At 40.7% G+C, this 22,053-nt stretch overlaps 1 protein-coding gene across 4 annotated transcripts in view; it reads left to right on the top strand.

The window, feature by feature from the left end:
* LOC125463160 (mucin-2-like) overlaps positions 1-22,053 on the top strand; it is a 110,217-nt gene that overhangs the window by 83,791 nt on the left and 4,373 nt on the right. For all 4 annotated transcript variants that reach the window (XM_059654650.1, XM_059654649.1, XM_059654648.1 and 1 more), the window contains 9 exons: positions 2,856-3,039; positions 3,159-3,372; positions 4,341-4,525; positions 6,352-6,421; positions 10,732-10,832; positions 10,984-11,021; positions 14,716-14,811; positions 15,892-15,949; positions 17,948-18,056. In XM_059654650.1, the coding sequence (XP_059510633.1) occupies positions 2,856-3,039; positions 3,159-3,372; positions 4,341-4,525; positions 6,352-6,421; positions 10,732-10,832; positions 10,984-11,021; positions 14,716-14,811; positions 15,892-15,949; positions 17,948-18,056 (1,055 nt within the window). The remainder of the gene's footprint in view (positions 1-2,855; positions 3,040-3,158; positions 3,373-4,340; positions 4,526-6,351; positions 6,422-10,731; positions 10,833-10,983; positions 11,022-14,715; positions 14,812-15,891; positions 15,950-17,947; positions 18,057-22,053) is intronic.

Genomic DNA, 22,053 nt, shown 5'->3' with positions numbered 1-22,053 from the left:
TTTCAGCTGTAGATATGTTTTTTAGCCCCTACTCTCCTTTCACTTTTACATGCCTATAGAGTATGCTGGATTTTTTTTTGTTTTAACCGCTGGAGTCTTCTTATACTTAACTTTGCCTCCGTTCTTTTTCCTTTCTCACCTCCACTCTAGTCTGACTAAGTTTAGCCTCGTTCTCATTTACATTATCAACTTGACATTTGTCTTACTTCCTCTTTTTTCTGCTTCAGCTGACACTCTATCTTCTTTATCATCCAAGGGGCTCTCCCTATGGTTGTCCTGTGTTGCCCTATAATACAACTGTGCATTGAAATACCTGAATCATTCCCTGATCTGTTCCCTCAGATTAAATATATTAATCCTATATTGCTCCTTATTGCACTCCACATATATAACTTAATGTTTGTGATGCAATGATCACTATTACCTAAATGTTCTCATCCTGGCAATTGATCCATTCGTTTCACAGAACCATTTCAGAAACAAATCCCCTCTCTTTCACACTGTTACTATCTCAGTGTATGTTAGGGTGCAGAAGGCCCCAGTTACCAATACCCTTAAGATTTTTGTGCCTTTCTCTAATATCCTACAATTTTGATGCTGGATAGTATTCCTGGTGCCCATAGTACTTCGATTATCTCTTCCCTCGAAATAAATACATGCTGCCATCAGCCCTCTCAGAATTCCAGATGAAATTTTATGTACTACCACTGATCACCTGAGATTAGGCTGGCCAAACATAAGACATGATGGAAAATTGAGTGCCATGTTGGGCACAAAGCTCATTACCCACCTGCATCTTCTGGTATTCTGGTATTTTACCAAGATATTGGGTGCCCCACCAATCATATCATTGATTGAGGGCTCTAAGTGACAAATTATTGGCCACCTAAGGGCCTTCTCTTATCTCTGTTGATATTTTACCCAAGAGTGCATGGCATATGACCTTCCACTCTGCCTTCACAAACTTGATGCTCAATTTCGCTTGCCACAGCCCAGATAGACCCAGGAAATCCACTACCTCTCCCATCCCCACTGACCTTTGAATCCAACTCAATGGCTCCTCAAGATCGGGAATTGCCACCTGTCCCTATATTGGCCACTACCTCAAGCGTGCTGTTGGGACTGGATAGTTGCTGACCATCCAGGGCTGGGCTTTCTGCTAAATTATTGTCTCGCTCTGAGCCAATTGCTCATAAAACTGACAGGAGGTGACCTAACCAAGACGAGGTGGCCTCACTCCAACTTTTCAGCCAGGGTAGGTATAACTGCCTCCAAATAATACCCAGCCTATCTTCTCTCTGCAGCATTTTTATATTCTCCTTAATTATTACAAATCCTGCTCATCTTTTCTTTAGATTTCCATCTTTCCTGAACATTTTCTTTCCCAAAATAATGAGCACGAAGCTTTTATGCCACAATGTATAGTTATTTTCCCCTGCAGTTCACAAACTGAGCCTTCATGCATTTTTTCACATGCACTTGCAAACATGCAGGCATCAGTTTTGTTACTATTGAGGTCTCACCTCCCCTAAGACCAGTTTCAATGACCCAGAAGTTCATTGACAGTTTGGCTTATTTGGGTCACCGAACTGTCCTGTCATTTGCAGCAATGTGACAGCAGTGTTTTGGTATTACCTTTCTATTCCTTTCCCTCCTGTACCATCTCTACAGCCATGTGTTAATCTGTGCAGTCTTTTTGTTTCTATACTCACTCATGCATGATACCAAAAGTGGTCAGAAATTACTTCTTTTGAGATACCTCTTGATAGGTCCTGCTTCCTTTCCTGAATATGTCCATATGGCTGCACTGCCCATAGTGCCATAGACCCAGCAACGGTTACATTCCCCAGACAAATTGTCCTCATCACCAGTATCCACAAATGAATATTGATTTGAAAGTAAGATGCATACATAGAGTCCCTACAATACATGCCTGATCCTACTTGGTAGTTCAGCAGTTACATATTCTCCCTCTGCATTCACTCTCTTAAAACTATCTTGAAATCCGGTCTCCACATAGCTCTTAGTTTGTGCATGTATAGCAGAGACTCCAGCTGCAGCCTAAGCCCAGAGGTCAAGCTGATAATATTTACTAATACATTATTGTCCAGGACACAAGAAATGCCCTTAAATTCCCATTCGGATCAGGATGTACCTCTAATTGAACAGAAGTGACCTGCCACATCTCTATTTATTGGAGTACTAACTCAATTTAGTGTAAATAAAATTTAAGACTTAAAACTTTAAAGATAAACTTAAAATATGAAACATGCTTTAATAACTCTAATTCTTTACCTTAGCTCCTTATCTCAACATATTTCCCTTTATAGAATCTTAACTTTTGTGAGTTCTGCCATTCCTTCCTCTTCTAACTGACTCTGACTCGCAATCACTCTTTCTATATCTGTCTGTGCTTCTTAGCATTCTTTTAACTCTTTCGAGAAAGGAGGAGAAATGAAAAGTCTGGCAAGGATTGCTAGGTTTTAATGCAGAAAATTGAGGTAATAGAACTAGAGAGTGTTTTACAATCCAGGTGGTTAAAGGTTTTCTGACCGATAGAGGGCAACAGTGGAAGGGGCTGGGGCACTAAAGAACAGAATTGGAATAACGGCTTTCGGAGCTAGGCAGAGGATTAGGCTGGTGGATAATAAAAAGGAAATAAACACATCAGAAGAACTATTGGGTTACAAAAGTCAACGTAAGTGAGCAAGGATAGTGACAATGAATGAACGGAAAGTGATGTAAAATGGAAAACTGTAGCAGTATGTGTTTCAATTATCAGAAAATATTACATGTGATTTACACTGAAATTGTCTAGTTATTTAAGGATTTAAACCCATTATTCACCTTTACAGATAACTTTTGATGGAGACAATGTGGCTGCTCCCTATAGTTTGAATGGAATTGACATATATTCTAAACAGCAGACTGTATATATTTCTATTCCTGAAATACAAGCTATCATAATTTCTTTTGGAGATTCCTTTCAAATTAGATTATCACATCTCTACTTTCTGAACAATACTCAAGGACAGTGCGGTATGTGTACATTATCTTCAACTACTTGTATTCCTGAAAGATGAGATAAGAATCATACTATTTCTCTCAGAAAGATCACAGATTATTGTAAATGACAACTTTTTGTTTTCCTCTCAAAGGCTCTTGCTTGGATGACGTTGATGACTGTCTGAAAAGGGATAGGGAGGTGATGCCAAAATATTGCTGCCACATTGCTGCAAATGACTGGAAGGTTCCTGACCCAAATAAGCCATACTGTCAATTAACTCCGACAAATCTTGAGTGCCCTGGTCCAGAAACTCCCTCTCCAACATGTCCACCGGAAAAAACAGTTTGTGAACTACTTTTGGAAAAGTATGTGAATGTTTTCGTTCGCATTTCACTTTTATGTAAATAAATACGAGAAAGAAAATTGCAAAGGTAAAGACAAACTGATAAAATGCAATTTGCAGATATATAGAGAATATATATAGCAAGATACAATTGGTGAGTCCAGACCAAAGTGTTTGTTTAGACGTTGGAAGGGACTACTTGAATCCAAGAGTTTATATCTTGTATTTTGTAGTCTCTTGTCTGACTTATTCCTCACAAAGTAATTCATGAAGAATTAAATTCAAATATTTGATGAGTTGGAGAACTCATAGCTCCAGATGTAACCAATATTTCAGCTGATCTTGGTGTTTGTATTGTGAAAAAAAGTGTATAGTATATAATTAATTATATATCTGTTATATATTAACATCATTTAATTTAGAGTTTGGATTTGAAAAGTGGCACGTGGGTTTTGATCTGTGTACGTGAGAAGGTTTAATCATTGTCTTGTCAGTCTTTCTGGAGCCATGGATTTTAACCAGAATAGGTCAGAGAACAGAGACTTGAGGTCTCCTGAAGTTGTATTGAAGTTGCATTTCTTTATTTGTATTCTGGGAGCTTTGCAATCAAAACATTAATATTCATTATCTTACTTTTGGTTAAGAAGAATCAAGATTTTTGTTTAAGTAAATAATATCATGGATTGGAAAGGTTTTGGTTACAATTTGCAGACGATCTAGCTGAGGTTAGATGTAAGAAATATTTCTACTTGTGAAATGAGTTAGTTCAGAATAGTAAGGAAATAGGTTATGGCAGTGTAAGGGTTTTAGTTTAATAATTCCAGACTAAAGTTTTTGGTTAGAAGTTGGAAAGGACTATTTGAATCTAAGAGTTTATATTGCCCCAAAGCATAAATTTAATCTGTGAAATAATATAGTTTAGTGTTTATTGTGCTATAAAAGAAGAAATGTCTTCAAAATTTTAATTTATTTTTATCATTTACCATGTAGACCATTTGAAGATTGCAGAAAACTCTACAGTGAAGAAATTGATCGCTATTACCACACTTGTCTCTTTGACCATTGCCATACAAACTCAACAAAATTTGATTGTTCCAGCCTGCAAGCTGCTGCCATTGCTTGTAATGATAGAGGTGTATGTGTAGACTGGAGAAACTTTACAAACGGATATTGCAGTAAGGATAATTATAATCAAGCATTTTTCTAGAACTGAGAGACTATGTTTATCTGGAGAGTTTGAAATGATTGTGGTTATTTTCCATGAGAAAAGAAAGATTAAAGAGTGATGAAGGAAGAGACATTTCAGAATATCAAGTGTTTGTGAGAGTAGATGTAAAGATGATATTTTCATTTGTGAGGGAAGGCAAAATTAAGGGCCAAAAGCAGGGAATGTGAATGTTCTTAAAACTCCAGAATGCCAAGTGATGCAGGTGTTCAAGAAAAGACAGACCTCATTTTCAGTCAATATTTCACATATCTGCCATACTCTGTGAACATTCCAGAATTTCCCTAAAATACCTCTGTTTAGGGTTTGAGCATTCCAAATCTGTTTTATCATGATCAAGACCGAATTGCTGACAGTATTGCTTAGAACCTGGCTGATTAGACCATATTTATCTCTTGTATTTCCAACACAGGAACCAGGAGTACATAACAGCTAGTGGACTTTGAACATGCACTTCCCACAGTTTTCTAGGAATTAGTTTCAGTGGATACAAAATCATATTATACATTCACTCACTTCCTGATGTGCACAACGCACTGAGCTTCAGGTCTTTTAAGTTAAAAATAATAAAAACAATAATTAGGCCTCAGGGTGGAATTTTACCTGATTCTAGGTCTTGAGCCAAGGCCGTGATGTTACTTCCAACAAATATGTCTTTGGGTCAATTGAGGCTCTTAAATGCATTTGAAATTTGTTGATAATGTACAAGGTAGAGGAAGCAGGAGGTGAATTATTCACCATAGAGTTTCTAGCCTTTCGCCTGCTCTTGAAGCTGCTATATTTATATGGCTGATCCAAATTGGTTTCTACTCAATGGTAAATCTCAGAATGTTGATGGTGGGGAATTCAGTGACAGTAATGCTATTGAATGTAAAGGGGTGATAGTTAGATTCTCTCATTGGAGGTGGTCCTTGTATGGCTCATATGTTGCTTAAATGTTACTTGGCAGTTATCAGCTCAGACCTGGATGTTATTGAGGTTTTGCTGCATATAGATTGGGGAATGCTTCAATATTTGAGTTGTGAATATTGCTGAACATGGAGCAACCGTCAGCGAACATGCCTATTTCTGATTTCATGGTGGAACTGGTTGTGATGGAGCAGCAGATGATATTTGAGTCCAGGAAATTATCCTGAAGATTTTTGTAGTGATGGCTTGGGTCTAAAGTGATTGACCTTCAACAACCATGACCATCTTCCAGTTCCTGTTTTTTTTCCAAAAAAGTGGGCAGATCTCAAAGGCAGGTCTTCCTTTTGGATCGAAACTGAATCTTGTTCTGAGCCATTGAACAGGCAAACCACTGTAAAAGTGACTCATGGAGTCCCAGTTTTCATGGGTAAGGCCACTGTGTCCATAAAAAATAAAACCCTTTAAATAAACAAGTCCTGAAATACACGTGTATTATGAGACAAAAGTAGACTTCAAATCAAATGAGATGAAGTAGATGATCAAAAGCTTAGTCAAAAAAGTAGGTTTAAGAATCATCATAAAGAAAGGTAGAGATGCTTCATTAAGTAATTTCAGGATAAATTAAAATGCTTTTGTACTATTTCAGAGTCATCCAGAAAGGAGTGTCTGCTAAATAATTAAATCATTAATTATAAAATACTCATAAGACAATCTAGGATTTGTTTTCATTCACAAATTATAATGAAATTTTAGAAGTATCGCTGTGGTGTTTCACAGTCATTTGTTCACAGGCACCCATTCGTTATTTTCTAGAAACACTTTAATAATATACATCCTTACACCTCACATGTTTGTTTGCTTTTCAAGATTATACCTGCCCTGGAGGTTTCATTTATAAGGCTTGTGAAACTCAGGATAATGATCAGTGTGAGAATAAGTAAGTATTTCCACCTGACACTCACACTTTGAGGACATGGTATAACGAAACAAAGATTAATCGTCATGACACTCAGGCATTGGCTACGTGACAAAAGTTCCATCGCACTGTTAAATGAATTATCTACCAAATTATTTCTCAGAAAAATAATCTGAAAAGAAATTGTGTTTTTGTTTTCATTTAACTCATCTAAAATGAGATGCAGAGGATGCAGATTGGTGACAAATTAAGCCATTTTCTTTCTCATGGGATGTGTGCATCCCTGGTTACACCGATATTTATTCCCCATCCTAAAACGCACTTGAGAAGGTGGTGATGAGCTGGCTTTCTGAGCTGCTGTAGCCCATGTTATGTAGGATTGCCCGCAGTGCCTTCAGGAAGGATGATGTGGAGGTGTTGACATTGGACTGGAGTGGATAAGATCAGAAGTCTCATGACACCAGATTACAGCCCAACACATTTATTTGAAATCACATGTTCTCAGAATGCTGCTCCCTCGCCTGGCAAAGGACTATATCCTGGTGTTGCGTGACTTCTGACCTTTAGGAAGTGAGATCCAGGACCCAGCAAAAGAAGGAATGGCAATATAATTCCAAATCAGGATGATGTGCGTCTTGGAAAGGAATTTGTAAGTGGTGGTGTTGGTGAGTTTCCACAGTGCATCTTGTAGATGGTACACACTGCTGCCGCTGTGCACCAGTGGTGGGGGGAAGAGGCAAATGTTGGAGGTGGTGGATGGGGTAGCAATCATGAAGGCTATTTTGTCCTGAATGGTGCAAAGCACCTGCATATTGTTTGAGCTGCACTTATCCAGGCAAGGGGAGAATATTCCTGATTTTTGACCCTCTGTAGATGGTGGACATGCTTTGGAAAGCCAGGAGGTGATTTGCTCACTGCAGAATTCTCAAGATGTTATATCCTCAGGCCATTATATCCTTTGCCTCTGATCTGCTCGTGTAGCCAATGGAGTTTTGTGTCTGGCCAAATGAAGTTTCTTGTCAATGGTAAAAGGTATCAAAGATTGACCTAACTTGAAAATGTGCCTCTCCTAAAATATTTTTTGCAAATTAAATTAAACAGTCTATATAATTGTATCAGAGATCGTAGGAACTGCAGATGCTGGGGAATATGAGATGACAAGGTATAGATCTGGATGAACACTGCAGGCCAAGCAGCATCAGAGGAGCAGGAAGGCTAATGTTTCAGTCCTAGACTGAAATGCCATTTCTGGAAAAGGGTCTAGGCCCAAAGCGTCAGCCTTCCCGCTCCTATGATGCTGCTTGGCCTGCAGTGTTCATCCAGCTCTACACCTTGTATCTCTAGTCTATATAATTGATACTCTGGCTAAAAATTTGCTCCCTTTGACACTTGTAGGCATTTTGTGATATCCCCCAAGCGAGAGGAGCCCATTGTTTTCCCACATGGGCAAGGACATCATTATTTGTGTTTTCAAAGACCCAATAACAAACACTTGGGGAACTGTCTAAGCTTCTCACCATGTTCCTCCACAATACTTTTAATGGTGAACTGGACCATCCTTGAATACAACACACAAACAAAATTACCAGTTCCCTACAACATGAGCAATGTCGTTGAAATTTTGTGAACAGGATTCTGATGTGTTGGCTTCATTGTTAAAATAAACTTAATGCCATGTAATGAGCCAGACTTTATAAAAGACCTTAAAGTAAGGGAACACTTAGAAGGCAGTGATCATAATATGGTAGAGTTCAGTCTGCAGTTTGAAAGAGAGAAGACAAAATCGGACGTAATGGTGTTACAGTTAAATAAAGGTAATTACAGGGGCATGAGAGAGGAATTGGCGAAAATCGACTGGAAGTAGAGCCTAGTGGGGAAGACAGTAGACCAACAACGGCAGGAGTTTCTGGGTGTAATTGAGGACACAGTACAGAGGTTCATCCCAAAGAAAAGAAAGATTATCCGGGGTGGGATTAGACAGCCATGGCTGACAAAGGAAGTCAGAAAATACATGAAAGAAAAAGAGACAGCCTATAAAGTGGCCAAGAGCACTGGGAAATCAGAAGATTGGGAAGGCTACAAAAACAAACAGAAGATAACAAAGAGAGAAATAAGGAAGGAGAGGATCAAATATGAAGGTAGGCTAGCTAGTAATATTAGAAATGATAGTAAAAGCTTCTTTCAATACATAAGAAACAAACGAGAGGCAAAAGTAGACATTGGACCGCTCCAAACTGATGGTGGAAGGCTAGTGATGGGAGATAAGGAAATAGCTGAAGAACTTAATAAGTACTTTGCGTCAGTCTTCACAGTGGAAGACATGAGTAGTATGCCAAGAATTAGGGAGATTCAGGGGGCAGAGTTGAATATGGTAGGCATTACAAAAGAGAACGTGCTAGAGAAGCTAAAAGGTCTAAAAATTGATAAATCTCCTGGCCCCGATGGGCTACATCCTAGAGTTCTGAGGGAGGTGGCTGAGGAAATAGCAGATGCTTTGGGTGTGATCTTTCAAAAGTCACTGGAGTCAGGGAAAGTCCCAGATGATTGGGAAATTGCTGTTGTAACCCCTTTGTTAAAGAAAGGATCAAGGCAAAAGAAAATTATAGGCCGATTCACCTAACCTCGGTAGTTGGTAAAATTCCAAAATCCATTGTCAAGGATAAGATTTCTAAATTCCTGGAAGTGCAGGGTCAGATTAGAACAAGTCAGCATGGATTTAGTAAGAGGAGGTTGTGCCTGACAAACCTGTTAGAATTCTTTGAAGAGGTAACAAGTATATTAGGCCAAGGAAACCCAGTAGATGTTATCTATCTAGACTTCCAAAAGGCCTTTGATACAGTGCCTCACGGGAGGCTGCTGAGCAAGGTGAGGGCCCATGGTGTTCAAAGTGAGCTACTGGCTTGGATTGAGGATTGGTTGTCCGACAGAAGGCAGAGAGTTGGGATAAAAGGCTCTTTTTCAGAATGGTAACCAATGACGAGCGGTGTCCTGCAGGGTTCAGTGTTGGGGCCACAGCTGTTCATTTTATATATTAATGATCTGGATGAAGGGACTGGGGGCATTCTGGTGAAGTTTGCTGATGATACGAAGATAGGTGGACAGGCAGGTAGCACTGAGGAGGTGGGGAAGCTGCAGAAAGATTTAGACAGTTTAGGAGAATGGTCCAGGAAATGGCTGATGAAATTCAATGTGAGCAAATGAGGTCTTGCACTTTGGAAAAAAGAATACAGTCATGGACTATTTTCTAACTGGTGAGAAAATTCATAAAGCAGCAGCACAAAGGGATCTGAGAGTGTTGGTCCAGGATTCTCTACAAGTTAACTTGCAAGTAGATTCCGTGATTAAGAAAGCGAATGCAGTGTTGTCATTTATCTCAAGAGAGTTGGAATATAAAAGCAGCGATGTGCTTCTGAGACTTTATAAAGCTCTAGTTAGTCCCCATTTAGAATACTGTGTCCAATTTTGGGCCCCACACCTCAGGAAGGACATACTAGCCCTGGAGCGTGTCCAGCGGAGATTCACACGAATGATCCCTGGAATGGTAGGCTTAACGTATGTTGAACAGCTAAGGATCCTGGGATTGTATTCATTAGAGTTTAGAAGGTTGAGGGGAGATTAGATTAGATTAGATTTCCTACAGTGTGGAAACAGGCCCTTCAGCCCAACAAGTCCACACTGCCCCTTGAAGCATCCCACCCTGACCCATCCCCCTTTAACCCACACACCCCTAAACAGTATGGGCAATTTAGCATGGCCAATCCGCCTAGCCTGCACATCCTTGGACTGTGGGAGGAAACCGGGGCACCCGGAGGAAACCCACACAGACATGGGGAGAATGTGCAAACTCCACACAAGACAGTTACCCGACGCTGGAATCGAACCCAGGTCCCTGGTGCTGTGAAGCTGCAGTGCCGCCCAGTAACATCACGCAAGGCAGATCTAATAGAAACTTACAAGATAGTGTATGGCTTAGAAGGGGTGGACACTGGGAAGTTGTTTCCATTAGGCAGGGAGACTAGGACCCGTGGGCACAGCCTTAAAATTAGAGGGGGTAAATTTAAAACGGAAATGAGACAACATTTCTTCAGCCAGAGAGTGGTGGGCCTGTGGAATTCATTGCCACGGAGCGCAGTGGAGGCTGGGACAGTAGATGCCTTCAAGGTAGCGATCGACAAATTCTTGATCTCACAAGGAATCAAGGGCTACAGAGAGAGTGCAGGGAAGTGGAGTTGAAATGCCCATCAGCCATGATTTAAATGGCAGAGTGGACTTGATGGGCCGAATGGCCTTACTTCCACTCCTATGTCTTATGGTCTAAACTTGATTTTCAGCACGCTGATTCCTGGCCAGAAATTATATCCTTTGTCAGAAAGCTGCTTTTGCCCAAAAGGAATGATACTTTCTGAAAACAAGACTTCATGTGTTACCTCATGTAAGTTGTCTTTTTTATTTATTTAACCATGAACTATTTGATAAATATGAATAGAAATTAAAGCAACACAAATTTCATTAGCAATTTGTTTAATCTGTTATTTGTGGAAATAAAATGCACTGATCGTAAGGTTATACCCTTATTTTTATAGGTGAAGTTTGCATTGACAATTCAGGAAATCCTAGAGAAGTAAGTTTTCATTTACTGATACATTTTTATCAGATCTGCATAGTTTGGCCAATAATGCCATCACAAACAAATCTCATATATATTTTGTTGCATTGAATTTACGATCTGTCGTTATTTGTTAAATACAACCATGAAGATATGATGTGTTGAATGGGCTGCAATCAAATGGTTGATCAGCAGGATAATTGTTTGCACATTTTTTTTGGTCAATCTATCTATTTAATAAACCAAGAACTACAACAGCACTTCAAACTTATTCTGTTGATCATCTACTTTTTGTAATTAAATTCCAACTAAGACCGAAGCTGCAGCTCCATTATTCTATGGGCACAAATAGGCAAGTCGTAATGAAAATCCAATACAACCTCTTAAACAAAAATCCATTCAACACATCAGGATCAATCTATACCCAGACCATGTTCAATTATGGTATGACACTTCCAAGGTGGGCCTTCTACATAAAGCCTCCAGTCAGATGTCTATGTAATTAAACAAGAATCTAAATTAAACTGAAAATAAATCTAACCATAATTGCTACATGTTTCCATGTTTCTGACTAACAGAGTCTCCAATGTTCTGTTGGTTACATTAAGATAGGACACTGTCTTATTTCCTCCTTTTCCAAGCATCCTCCAAAACTAGGTTTTTTCAACTTCAGCAAAGTACATTTTTAACTTGGTTGAACATGATTTTCCTTTCAAAACTTTGACTCTGCCTGAATACCATGAATTTAGGTCTAAAGGGATCAAAGGGTATAGGGAGAAAGCAGGAACACGATTTTGAGTTGGATGATAAGGCATGATCATATTGAATGACAGAGCAGGCTCGAAGAGGTCTATGCCTGCTCCTATTTTCGATGTTTCTATGTCTCTCTGCAATAACTTCTTCAGGAATAGCTTCTTCTGGAATAGCTTCCAAAATCTTCCCAACAGCAGATATTAAGTTAATTTGCCAATAGTATTCCCACTTCCTGACACTGCCTCTTTCTGATTAAGTAAGTTACATTTGCTACCTTCTAATCTAGTGACACCTTATCTGAACTAGGACATTTTGGAAAACTAAACCCAATGCACCAATTAACAAAGTGTGGAGCTGGATGAACACAGCAGGCCAAGCAGCATCTCAGGAGCACAAAAGCTGACGTTTCGGGCCTAGACCCTTCTTCAGAGCTTATCAGAGTCTAGGCCCGAAACGTCAGCTTTTGTGCTCCTGAGATGCTGCACGGCCTGCTGTGTTCATCCAGATCCACACTTTGTTATCTTGGCTTCTCCAGCATCTGCAGTTCCCATTTTCACTCACCAATGCATCAATTATCTGAGCAACCACTAATTTTTCCATCAGGACTGTGCACTTATTGGCCTGTAGCTCCAACAAATTATTCAGTGCTAATTCTGATTTTCTTGAGTTCCTCCCTTCGATTTCCAGATTTATTGCTGCTTCTGAGATACAACTTATAACCTCAATAATGCAGACTGATGCAACATATCTGGTTAAATCATCCACCATCTATTAATTTTCCAGAATCAGTCGCATTTCTATAGGACCAATGCTGACTTTGTTAACTGTAAATAATTTATACAGACTTTTATTAACCATTTTCAAATGGATAGTTTAACATTCTCTCATACACTTTTTTGTTTATTAATTTCTTACTCATTCATTTCTGTCTAATTATATTGTCAAATTTTCTGACCTGCCATCTGTTTTTTTGCACAATTTTCTTTTTCTTTAGATGTGATACAGACTCTCTCTTCTACCACAGATGGAGGGTTCAGTCCTTGGAATTTTTCTTACTCTTTGCAATGTAGCAATTTTATGTGTTCTGAAATATCCCCTTAAATATCTACAATGTATCTCTATTAATCCACCCGGTTTACAATTCACTTCAGCTAGCTCTGCTTTCATAGCATGATAATTGCCCTTTATTTTAAAAGAAACAGTGTCAGACATACTCCTCTATCGCTCAAACTGAACGTAAAATTCAATCATATTTTGGTTGCTGCTACCTATGATCACCTTCACTCTGAGATCAGAGTGTGCTGTATCATCTTGACGTGCTGTACTTTGCACAATTAAAGCAGGCAATGAGCTGATGTGTTAGATGCTAAGGAACTGGAGAAATTAGAGCAGAGGAGGATGAGAACATTGGGATGGAGGAAGTTCTTGTTGTGTGTGACAGAGCTCAGCTGTATCGAGCACTAATGCTGCATAGAACCTGATTAATACCCATTTCCAGTAGATGAGAGCTGCATACAACGAAAAATCTTGGAATGTACAATTGTCATTGATCAGCACACCAGCATTTTGGTTCGCAGTGTGCGTGCCAACTGCAGCCTCTATTTTATTTGTCTTCTTTTCTGCTCGCACTAAACGTAGCTCATGTTTCGAATTGCTAGCCAGTAAATGATGGCTCCTGTTGCAGAATGACAAAATAGAGTATTGGAATCGGTACTGGGTACAGGGTAGTGGTGAACTAGAGAGGATGGTTATTTACAGGATGTAGCTAAGGACATTTAAATTGTGTTGTGTAATATGAGGTGAGTGCGAGGGAATATCAGCGATGCCAACTGTGTCATGAACAGTGTGGCTTAGTGGATACAGTGCCATTGAGTTGCCATGAAAGGACAAGAACTTTAGAATGCCATTGTTTGTCTGGATGCACAAAGACAGAAATGCCACAAGCAAGCAGGTGGTTTTAGAGCGAGTGAGCATTGAGAGAGCAAGTGAACATCCCTGAGATGCAGCCTGATCCAATCCATGACGTGGATCCATTTCCCTGAGTATGAAGTGTATTTGCAGCATCATTGCATGATTATTGTTGCTGTACAGGAGGTGTAGCAAGTGGATCACAGACATGTCATAAAGGTAATTACAGGCTGACAGTTGTTGGATGCCAATGTCCATGTACAAAAGGGGGCATGTTGCTGATGCCAATGGAATGAATCCGGAGATGTTGGTGCTTGATTTCCAACATGATAGAGCGAGCAAACAGCTGGAACCTGCAGGTACCCACACTGACTTCCATACCAAAAATTGTTAGCATCTCATTTGCTCATGGCAGATAGTAGGACAGAAAGCTGCACATTCATGAGGCAAGACGTACAGTTAATAAAGTTGTTAACAAGCAATAATCCCCATAAATAGGCAACTCACCACTGCTCATCTCAACACTCCAAGCTCAGTTTAAAATGCAGAGTTGGTCCCAATGTCAGGAAAGACTGCACTGGACTTTTCATGCAATGCTCCCAGATTTCTCGCCACAGTCCCCATCAGTCAGGCACAGGATTCCAACCACCATCTTGCTGCCAAAAGCTCAGTAAGACAACCAGTAGGTTTAACCAATGAACCAATTCCTTTATTGTAAAAAGATGAATCTAATGTGCAAATGGCTTATTAATTCTAACAAATCCTACTGAGGATAGAGTGAAATCTACCACTGAGTCAGCTACCCAAAAGAATTAATTCTGTGAATTTTTTTCTCTGGATATCCTTGTTTTTCAAAATAATTGGTCAGGAAATAAAAGTACCCACTTGCAAAGAAAACGGCTGTTGTTTCAGAAATTCCCAGCATTCATGTGATCCCTGAATGTAAACTGGATAAATATGCCTCCCCAAGATACAAAAATAAAGATGGTTAATATATTTGGAAATGCCTCATTGGTCACTTATTAATATTTATGTGTTTCCTTCCTAGGAAGGAGAAAGATGGTCTCATCCCACAAATTCATGTACCATCTTCATGTGCTTGAATTCTCAAGTTGTAATTACAGAAAGACCATGCTGTTGTAAGGTTGGTAAAGTGTTTTGTTTCTACTTACCAGGTGTCTCTTAATCTTGCATCTTGTGGGATATTGGTAAACACAGAACAATGGTTCGACCAAGATATTTGAAGTGGATTTATTGTAATGATGATTATTGGATAAATACACATGCTATTTTGAAACATAAAGAATTTGATGTAAAGGAAGATATCCTTATATATGGATCATATATTATTTTTCATGTTTTTGAAAATATTTTGAAATTCATAAACCTTCATTTATAATATATTTGATGTAAATATTACCCTAGGCATGTGGAAAGATAATCAATATCATGCCAGAAAGGGAAAGATTAGGATGATTGATTGAAGAGATCGGTCAAGAACATTTTTTCCCAAGTTGGAAGAGAAAGTGGAGAGCTGGAGAGCTTAGAGAAAGACCAGGTGGCTGACAGCTGTGCAGTTCAGGGAAGTTAGCTGATGAATGGAGTCAAAATGATAAAGGTCACAAATGTATCAAGGCCTCTGAGAGGATGAAGAATTATTTGTAGGTCAGCGTGGAGAGGGGTGATGGTGCTTACAACAGGCTATATTGGTAACCTCTCACCATTTAGAGTTTAAAGAATGTGAAGGCAGTTAGCATGGAAATCAATAGAAGAAAGTGCAGCTGATGAACGCATACAGTGGTTTCAGTAGCATAAGGGATAATATTCAGTTTCGAATATATAATAACAAACAAAAACTACCAGTTATATCTCTTAGCATTTAGATTTTGGCCTGTCATTTGATTGATACAAAATTAGTTACACATGATTTGTAGCCCATTAATGGGAAACAGGTAAACAAAGTAAGGAATTCCCTGTGTACCATCTTATTATTAGAGTAAAGAATTGAATTAATGTTTCTGCTCAACTCTATAACAATGTAAAATGGGGAAAAGAATTACCAAATTTTCCTGGAACCGGAAACAAAAGAGACTCTTGTTTCAGCAAAAAAATCAGATAACTGAAAATATTTGTGAATATTTTCAGGGTTTTGCATGTTTCTTGTTTTTCGTGTTCAAATATTCTTCACAGTAGTAACTATGTGACATTAATTTTGTTTGTTTAGAACGAAAGTTTCTGGGAGGAAGATTACTGCTCATATTGGTGTCGCAATGAAACCTTTGGTAATTACTGATTTCTTTCCAGTAGAGCAAACACCCGCAGATGGTGCAGAAATCTGAAACAAATAAACGCAGAAACCGTTGGAGAAAACTGACAGGTCTGGCAGCAGCTTTGGAGACAAAACAGAGAGAATCCTGTTGAACTGTGACCGGTTCTGAAGAAGAGTCACTGGTTTCAAAACTTTAACTCTGTTTCTCTCTCCACAGGTGCTGCCAGACCTAGAATCCCTACAGTGTGGAAACAGGCCCTTCGGCCCAACAAGTCCACACCGACCCTTGCAGCATCCCACACAGACCCATCCCCCTATAACCCACACACCCCTGAACACTACGGACAATTTAGCATGTAATAGAAAGGAAATTGGGTTCCAAAACTTCTGGTTTTGCTTAGTGATTAACTGTATTGTCCAGACTGACACAGACACATAGGGCAAACTTTAATGGCCACTTAAGGATGATAGCACCTATCACCTCTGGAATTCATGCGCAATATTGTTATACAGATAATCCAAAATACAAACCTGGGGATCCCAGCAGGAGGACAGGGATTCACTCAGAGGCACTTACTGCCTATTCAAGGCATTTAGTGCCATGAATTGGAGATGGGGGAGCCCCTTCCCCTTATGTCCAATTTCTACTTTCCATCCCTCCCAAACATCTCCCACCCCCAAATTACATATCACCACCGTCAGTGACCCTCACCCTACCACTCCCATCCTACCTTCATTGATCTTTGTTCTGGATCCTTTTTTGATCTGGGCCTTCTAGGAGATGCATTACCAGCAGATACCGCTGCTTCCAAAGGCATTGATGGCAATGGAGAGCTGCCTGTTTCTGGTTAAACAGTAGTACTCAGAATAGGTGGCATTTCCACCTTCAGCAATTTCTGGGCACAGAGAGGGGATATTTCAAATGTGAAAGCCAAACTCTGCTAACAGCTAATTCCTTATAGGAAGGTAAAAGACTGCCATCAATAACCGTGTTATAGTAGCCAGTCTGCAGGGTAATGGTTACACTGATCTGATGATCTATCACAGTAAACCTGGAGGTTGGTTGGCTCGCTGAGCTGGTTTATTGTTCTGCAGATGTTTCGTTACCGTGCTTGGTAACATCCTCAACAAACCAGCTCAGCGAGCCAACCAACCTCAACACCCACAACCTGAGCTACAAACCTACTCCAAAACCTTACAGTAAATCTTACAAACTCATGGACAGGCCTAAATAATTTAGTCTTGAAAAGTGCCCAGTTTACCTTAGGTTACTTTGGAACTGTAAAACATCTGGGAAGTTTCACTTTGCTACTCTGTCGTAGCAACATGAGCGGAGTTCACCAGTTAACAGGCGGCTGCCATCAACTCAAAAAGACATTCTGCCTACCACACAAATGGGTCATGTGGTATATGAATTTCAGTGCCCATGTGATGTATGTAGGACATATGTTCCAAAGACTGACAGATAACAATGCTGATTCCCTTTGACTGCTCTTTACATGCAGAAAGAATACATATAGAGACTGCACCTGTTGAAACTCAACAAAACAGTCGATAGCCATTGTCTGGTTTATTTCTTAGGACAATGACTTGACCACTCAGAATTCTGCCTGATTTAAAATTTAAACAGAGCTTGGCTGTTTACTGTCAGTCATTATTAACTGGTGTATTATCCATGCAAATTACCAATCAAAAGTGAACTACTGACACATCAGCCAAGTCCTCATGTTCAGGCTAAATGTCTTTGCAAATTATCTTGATAAACACACAAAAAAAGCATCAGCAAAATCTTTTTTTAGCAAACTCAAGTTCTGTATTACCGCATAACAATAAGTAGAGATCTGTCTACCCGATTACCTAACAAAATGATGCCAGAATCATCTAACTTCCTACCAAACTTCTTAGTAAATTCTAAAAGTTTTTTTTCAATTTTAAACAATAGTAGAAATATTTCAGTTGCATTTCTCTGAGTTTTAGTTTTAATTTAGCTCATCCTCCTCTTTTTTCATAGGTGAATGTAAAATGTCATTTACTTCCAAATATATCATAACTGAAAATTCAAGCTGTTCAGCAGAAGTTACAATGACAAAATGTGAAGGGAACTGTCCTGGACGTTTTGAGTAAGTATTTTCATGTAATATTTTCATTATAATTAACACCCATGAAATATTATGGGTCCAGTAAATAATGCAGACTAATGCAATAACAAAGAAGATTAAGGATTTATTAGAATTGACAATGTGAAGTTTGATGTAGAATTAAAGGATTATTCACCATTTTTTCAGTTTGGCTCCCTTATCCAGTATCCCAGACTGTAACATACATTTCATCAACTATTTCATTCTGAGGTCTACTCTAACTATGGCCATCCATTATAACCTTGTAATCTTGGTCAGTTATGTCAATGCATCTTCTTAATTTAGAACATAGAACATAGAACATAGAACAGTACAGCACAGAACAGGCCCTTCAGCCCACAATGTTGTGCCGACCATTGATCCTCATGGATGCACCCTCAAATTTCTGTGACCATATGCATGTCCAGCAGTCTCTTAAATGACCCCAATGACCTTGCTTCCACAACTGCTGCTGGCAACGCATTCCATGCTCTCACAACTCTCTGCGTAAAGAACCTGCCTCTGACATCCCCTCTATACTTTCCACCAACCAGCTTAAAACTATGACCCCTCGTGCTAGCCATTTCTGCCCTGGGAAATAGTCTCTGGCTATCGACTCTATCTATGCCTCTCATTATCTTGTATACCTCAATTAGGTCCCCTCTCCTCCTCCTTTTCTCCAATGAAAAGAGACCGAGCTCAGTCAACCTCTCTTCATAAGATAAGCCCTCCAGTCCAGGCAGCATCCTGGTAAACCTCCTCTGAACCCTCTCCAAAGCATCCACATCTTTCCTATAATAGGGCGCCCAGAACTGGACGCAGTATTCCAAGTGCGGTCTAACCAAAGTTTTATAGAGCTGCAACAAGATCTCACGACTCTTAAACTCAATCCCCCTGTTAATGAAAGCCAAAACACCATATGCTTTCTTAACAACCCTGTCCACTTGGGTGGCCATTTTAAGGGATCTATGTATCTGCACACCAAGATCCCTCTGTTCCTCCACGCTGCCAAGAATCCTATCCTTAATCCTGTACTCAGCTTTCAAATTCGACCTTCCAAAATGCATCACCTCGCATTTATCCAGGTTGAACTCCATCTGCCACCTCTCAGCCCATCTCTGCATCCTGTCAATGTCCCGCTGCAGCCTACAACAGCCCTCTACACTGTCAACGACACCTCCGACCTTTGTGTCGTCTGCAAACTTGCTGACCCATCCTTCAATTCCCTCATCCAAGTCATTAATAAAAATTACAAACAGTAGAGGCCCAAGGACAGAGCCCTGTGGAACCCCACTCACCACTGACTTCCAGGCAGAATATTTTCCTTCTACTACCACTCGCTGTCTTCTGTTGGCCAGCCAATTCTGTATCCAAGCAGCTAAGTTCCCCTGTATCCCATTCCTCCTGACCTTCTGAATGAGCCTTCCATGGGGAACCTTATCAAATGCCTTACTGAAGTCCATATACACCACATCCACAGCTTGACCCTCATCAACCTTACTAGTCACATCCTCAAAAAACTCGATAAGGTTTGTAAGGCATGACCTACCCCTCACAAAGCCGTGTTGACTGTATTTGATCAAGCCATGCTCTTCCAGATGGTCATAAATCTTATCCCTCAGAATCCTTTCTAACACCTTGCAGACGACAGACGTGAGACTTACCGGTCTATAATTGCCGGGGATTTCCCTATTTCCTTTCTTGAAGAGAGGAATTACATTTGCCTCTCTCCAGTCCTCAGGTACGACTCCAGTGGAGAGCGAGGATGCAAAGATCTTCGCAAGTGGCGAAGCAATTGCATTTCTCGCTTCCCAAAGCAGCCGAGGACAAATCTGATCCGGGCCTGGCGACTTGTCAATCTTAATGTTTGACAAAATTTTCAGTACATCAGCTTCCTCTATCTCTATCCATTCCAGCATGCACACCTGCTCTTCAAAGGTTTCATTCACTACACAGGTCGTTTCTTTCGTAAAGACAGAAGCAAAAAACTCATTTAGGGCTTCCCCTACCTCCTCAGGCTCCACACACAAGTTCCCTATGCTATCCCTGATCGGCCCTACTCTTTCTTTGACCATTCTCTTATTCCTCACGTAAGTGTAAAATGCCTTTGTGTTTTCCCGGATTCCTTCTGCCAAGCCTTTCTCGTGCCCCCTCCTGGCTCTCCTCAGACCATTTTTGAGCTCCTTCCTTGCCTGCATGTAATCCTCTCTAGCTGAACTTGACCCTAGCTTCCTCCACCTTATGTAAGCTACCTTCTTCCTTTTCACTAGAAGCTCCACCGCTCTCGTCATCCAAGGTTCCTTTATCTTACCCCGTCTTGCCTGTCTCAGAGGGACATATTTACTCATCACTCCCAACAACTGTTCCTTAAACCATCTCCACATGTCTATAGTTCCCTTACCATGGAACAACTGCTCCCAGTCCATGCTTCCTAACTCGTGTCTAATCGCATCATAGTTTCCTCTTCCCCAATTAAATATCCTCCCATTCTGCCTAATCCTCTCCTTCTCCATAGCTATGTAGAATGAGAGAGTGTTATGGTCACTATCACCAAAATGCTCTCCCACCACAAGATCTGATACCTGCCCCGGCTCGTTTCCGAGCACCAAGTCTAGAATGGCCTCTCCCCTCGTCGGCCTGTCAACGTACTGCGTTAGGAAACCCTCCTGAACACACCTTACAAAAACAGCTCCATTCAAATCTTCTGCTCGGAGGAGGTTCCAATCAATATTAGGAAAGTTAAAGTCACCCATTACAACAACCCTACTGCGTCCACACTTTTCCAAAATCTGTCGACCTATGCTTTCTACAATCTCCCTGCTGCTATTGGGGGGCCTGTAGTAAACCCCTAACGAGGTGACTACTCCCTTGCTGTTCCTAATTTCCACCCATACTGACTCAGTAGGCAGATCTTCCTCGACAATGGAAGCTTCTGTAGCTGTGATACCCTCTCTGATTAGTAGTGCTACACCCCCTCCTCTTTTTCCCCCCTCCCTATTCTTTTTAAATGTTCTAAACCCTGGAATATCCAGCAACCATTCCAGCCCATGAGAAACCCATGTCTCTGTTATGGCCACAACATCATAGCACCAGGTACTGATCCATGCTCTAAGTTCATCACTTTTATTCCTGATACTCCTTGCATTAAAGCAAACACACTTTAACCGATCCCTTGGTTCCTTCCCAGGAAAATCCTTCCCACTAGCTGGTCTACCTCTTGCTACTGCCTCACCTGCATCAACGCTCACCTCTGGTATACAGCTCAGGTTCCCACCCCCCTGCCATACTAGTTTAAACCCTCTCGAACTACTCGAGCAAACCTTCCACCCAGGACATTGGTCCCCTTCCAGTTCAGATGCAACCCGTCCTTCTTGTACAGGTCCCACCTTCCCCAGAAGGCATCCCAATTATCAACATATCTGAAACCCTCCCTCCTACACCAGCTGCGTAGCCACGTGTTCAGCTGCGCCCGCTCCCTGTTCCTCACCTCGCTATCTCGTGGCACCGGTAGTAAACCAGAGAACACTACTCTGTTCGTCCTGCTCTGCAGCTTCCATCCTAACTCCCTGAAATCACTTTTTATATCCTCAAACCTATTTCTGGCTATATCATTTGTGCCAATATGTAACACGATTTCTGGCTGTTCACCCTCCCCTTTCAGAACTTTATACACCCGATCGGAGACGTCCCGGACCCTGGCACCAGGGAGGCAACATACCTTCCGGGAATCCCGATCTTGCCCACAAAATCTCCTGTCGATTCCCCTAACTATCGAGTCCCCTACCACGAGTACTTTTCTATTCTGCCCCCTTCCCTTCTTTGCCACAGTGTCAGGCTCAGTGCCAGAGAACTGACTACTATGGCTTTCCTCTGGTAGGTCAACCCCCCCCAGCAGTATCCAAAACGGTATACTTATTGCTGAGGGGAATGCCCACAGGGGATCTCTGCACTGTCTGTCTGTCCCCTTTCCTCCCCCTAACTGTAACCCATCTATCCTCGT

The sequence above is a fragment of the Stegostoma tigrinum genome, chromosome 25, assembly GCF_030684315.1.
Source record: "Stegostoma tigrinum isolate sSteTig4 chromosome 25, sSteTig4.hap1, whole genome shotgun sequence".
In the NCBI taxonomy this organism is placed as follows: Eukaryota; Metazoa; Chordata; class Chondrichthyes; order Orectolobiformes; family Stegostomatidae; genus Stegostoma; species Stegostoma tigrinum.
This window is presented reverse-complemented; position numbering and strand designations above follow the sequence as displayed.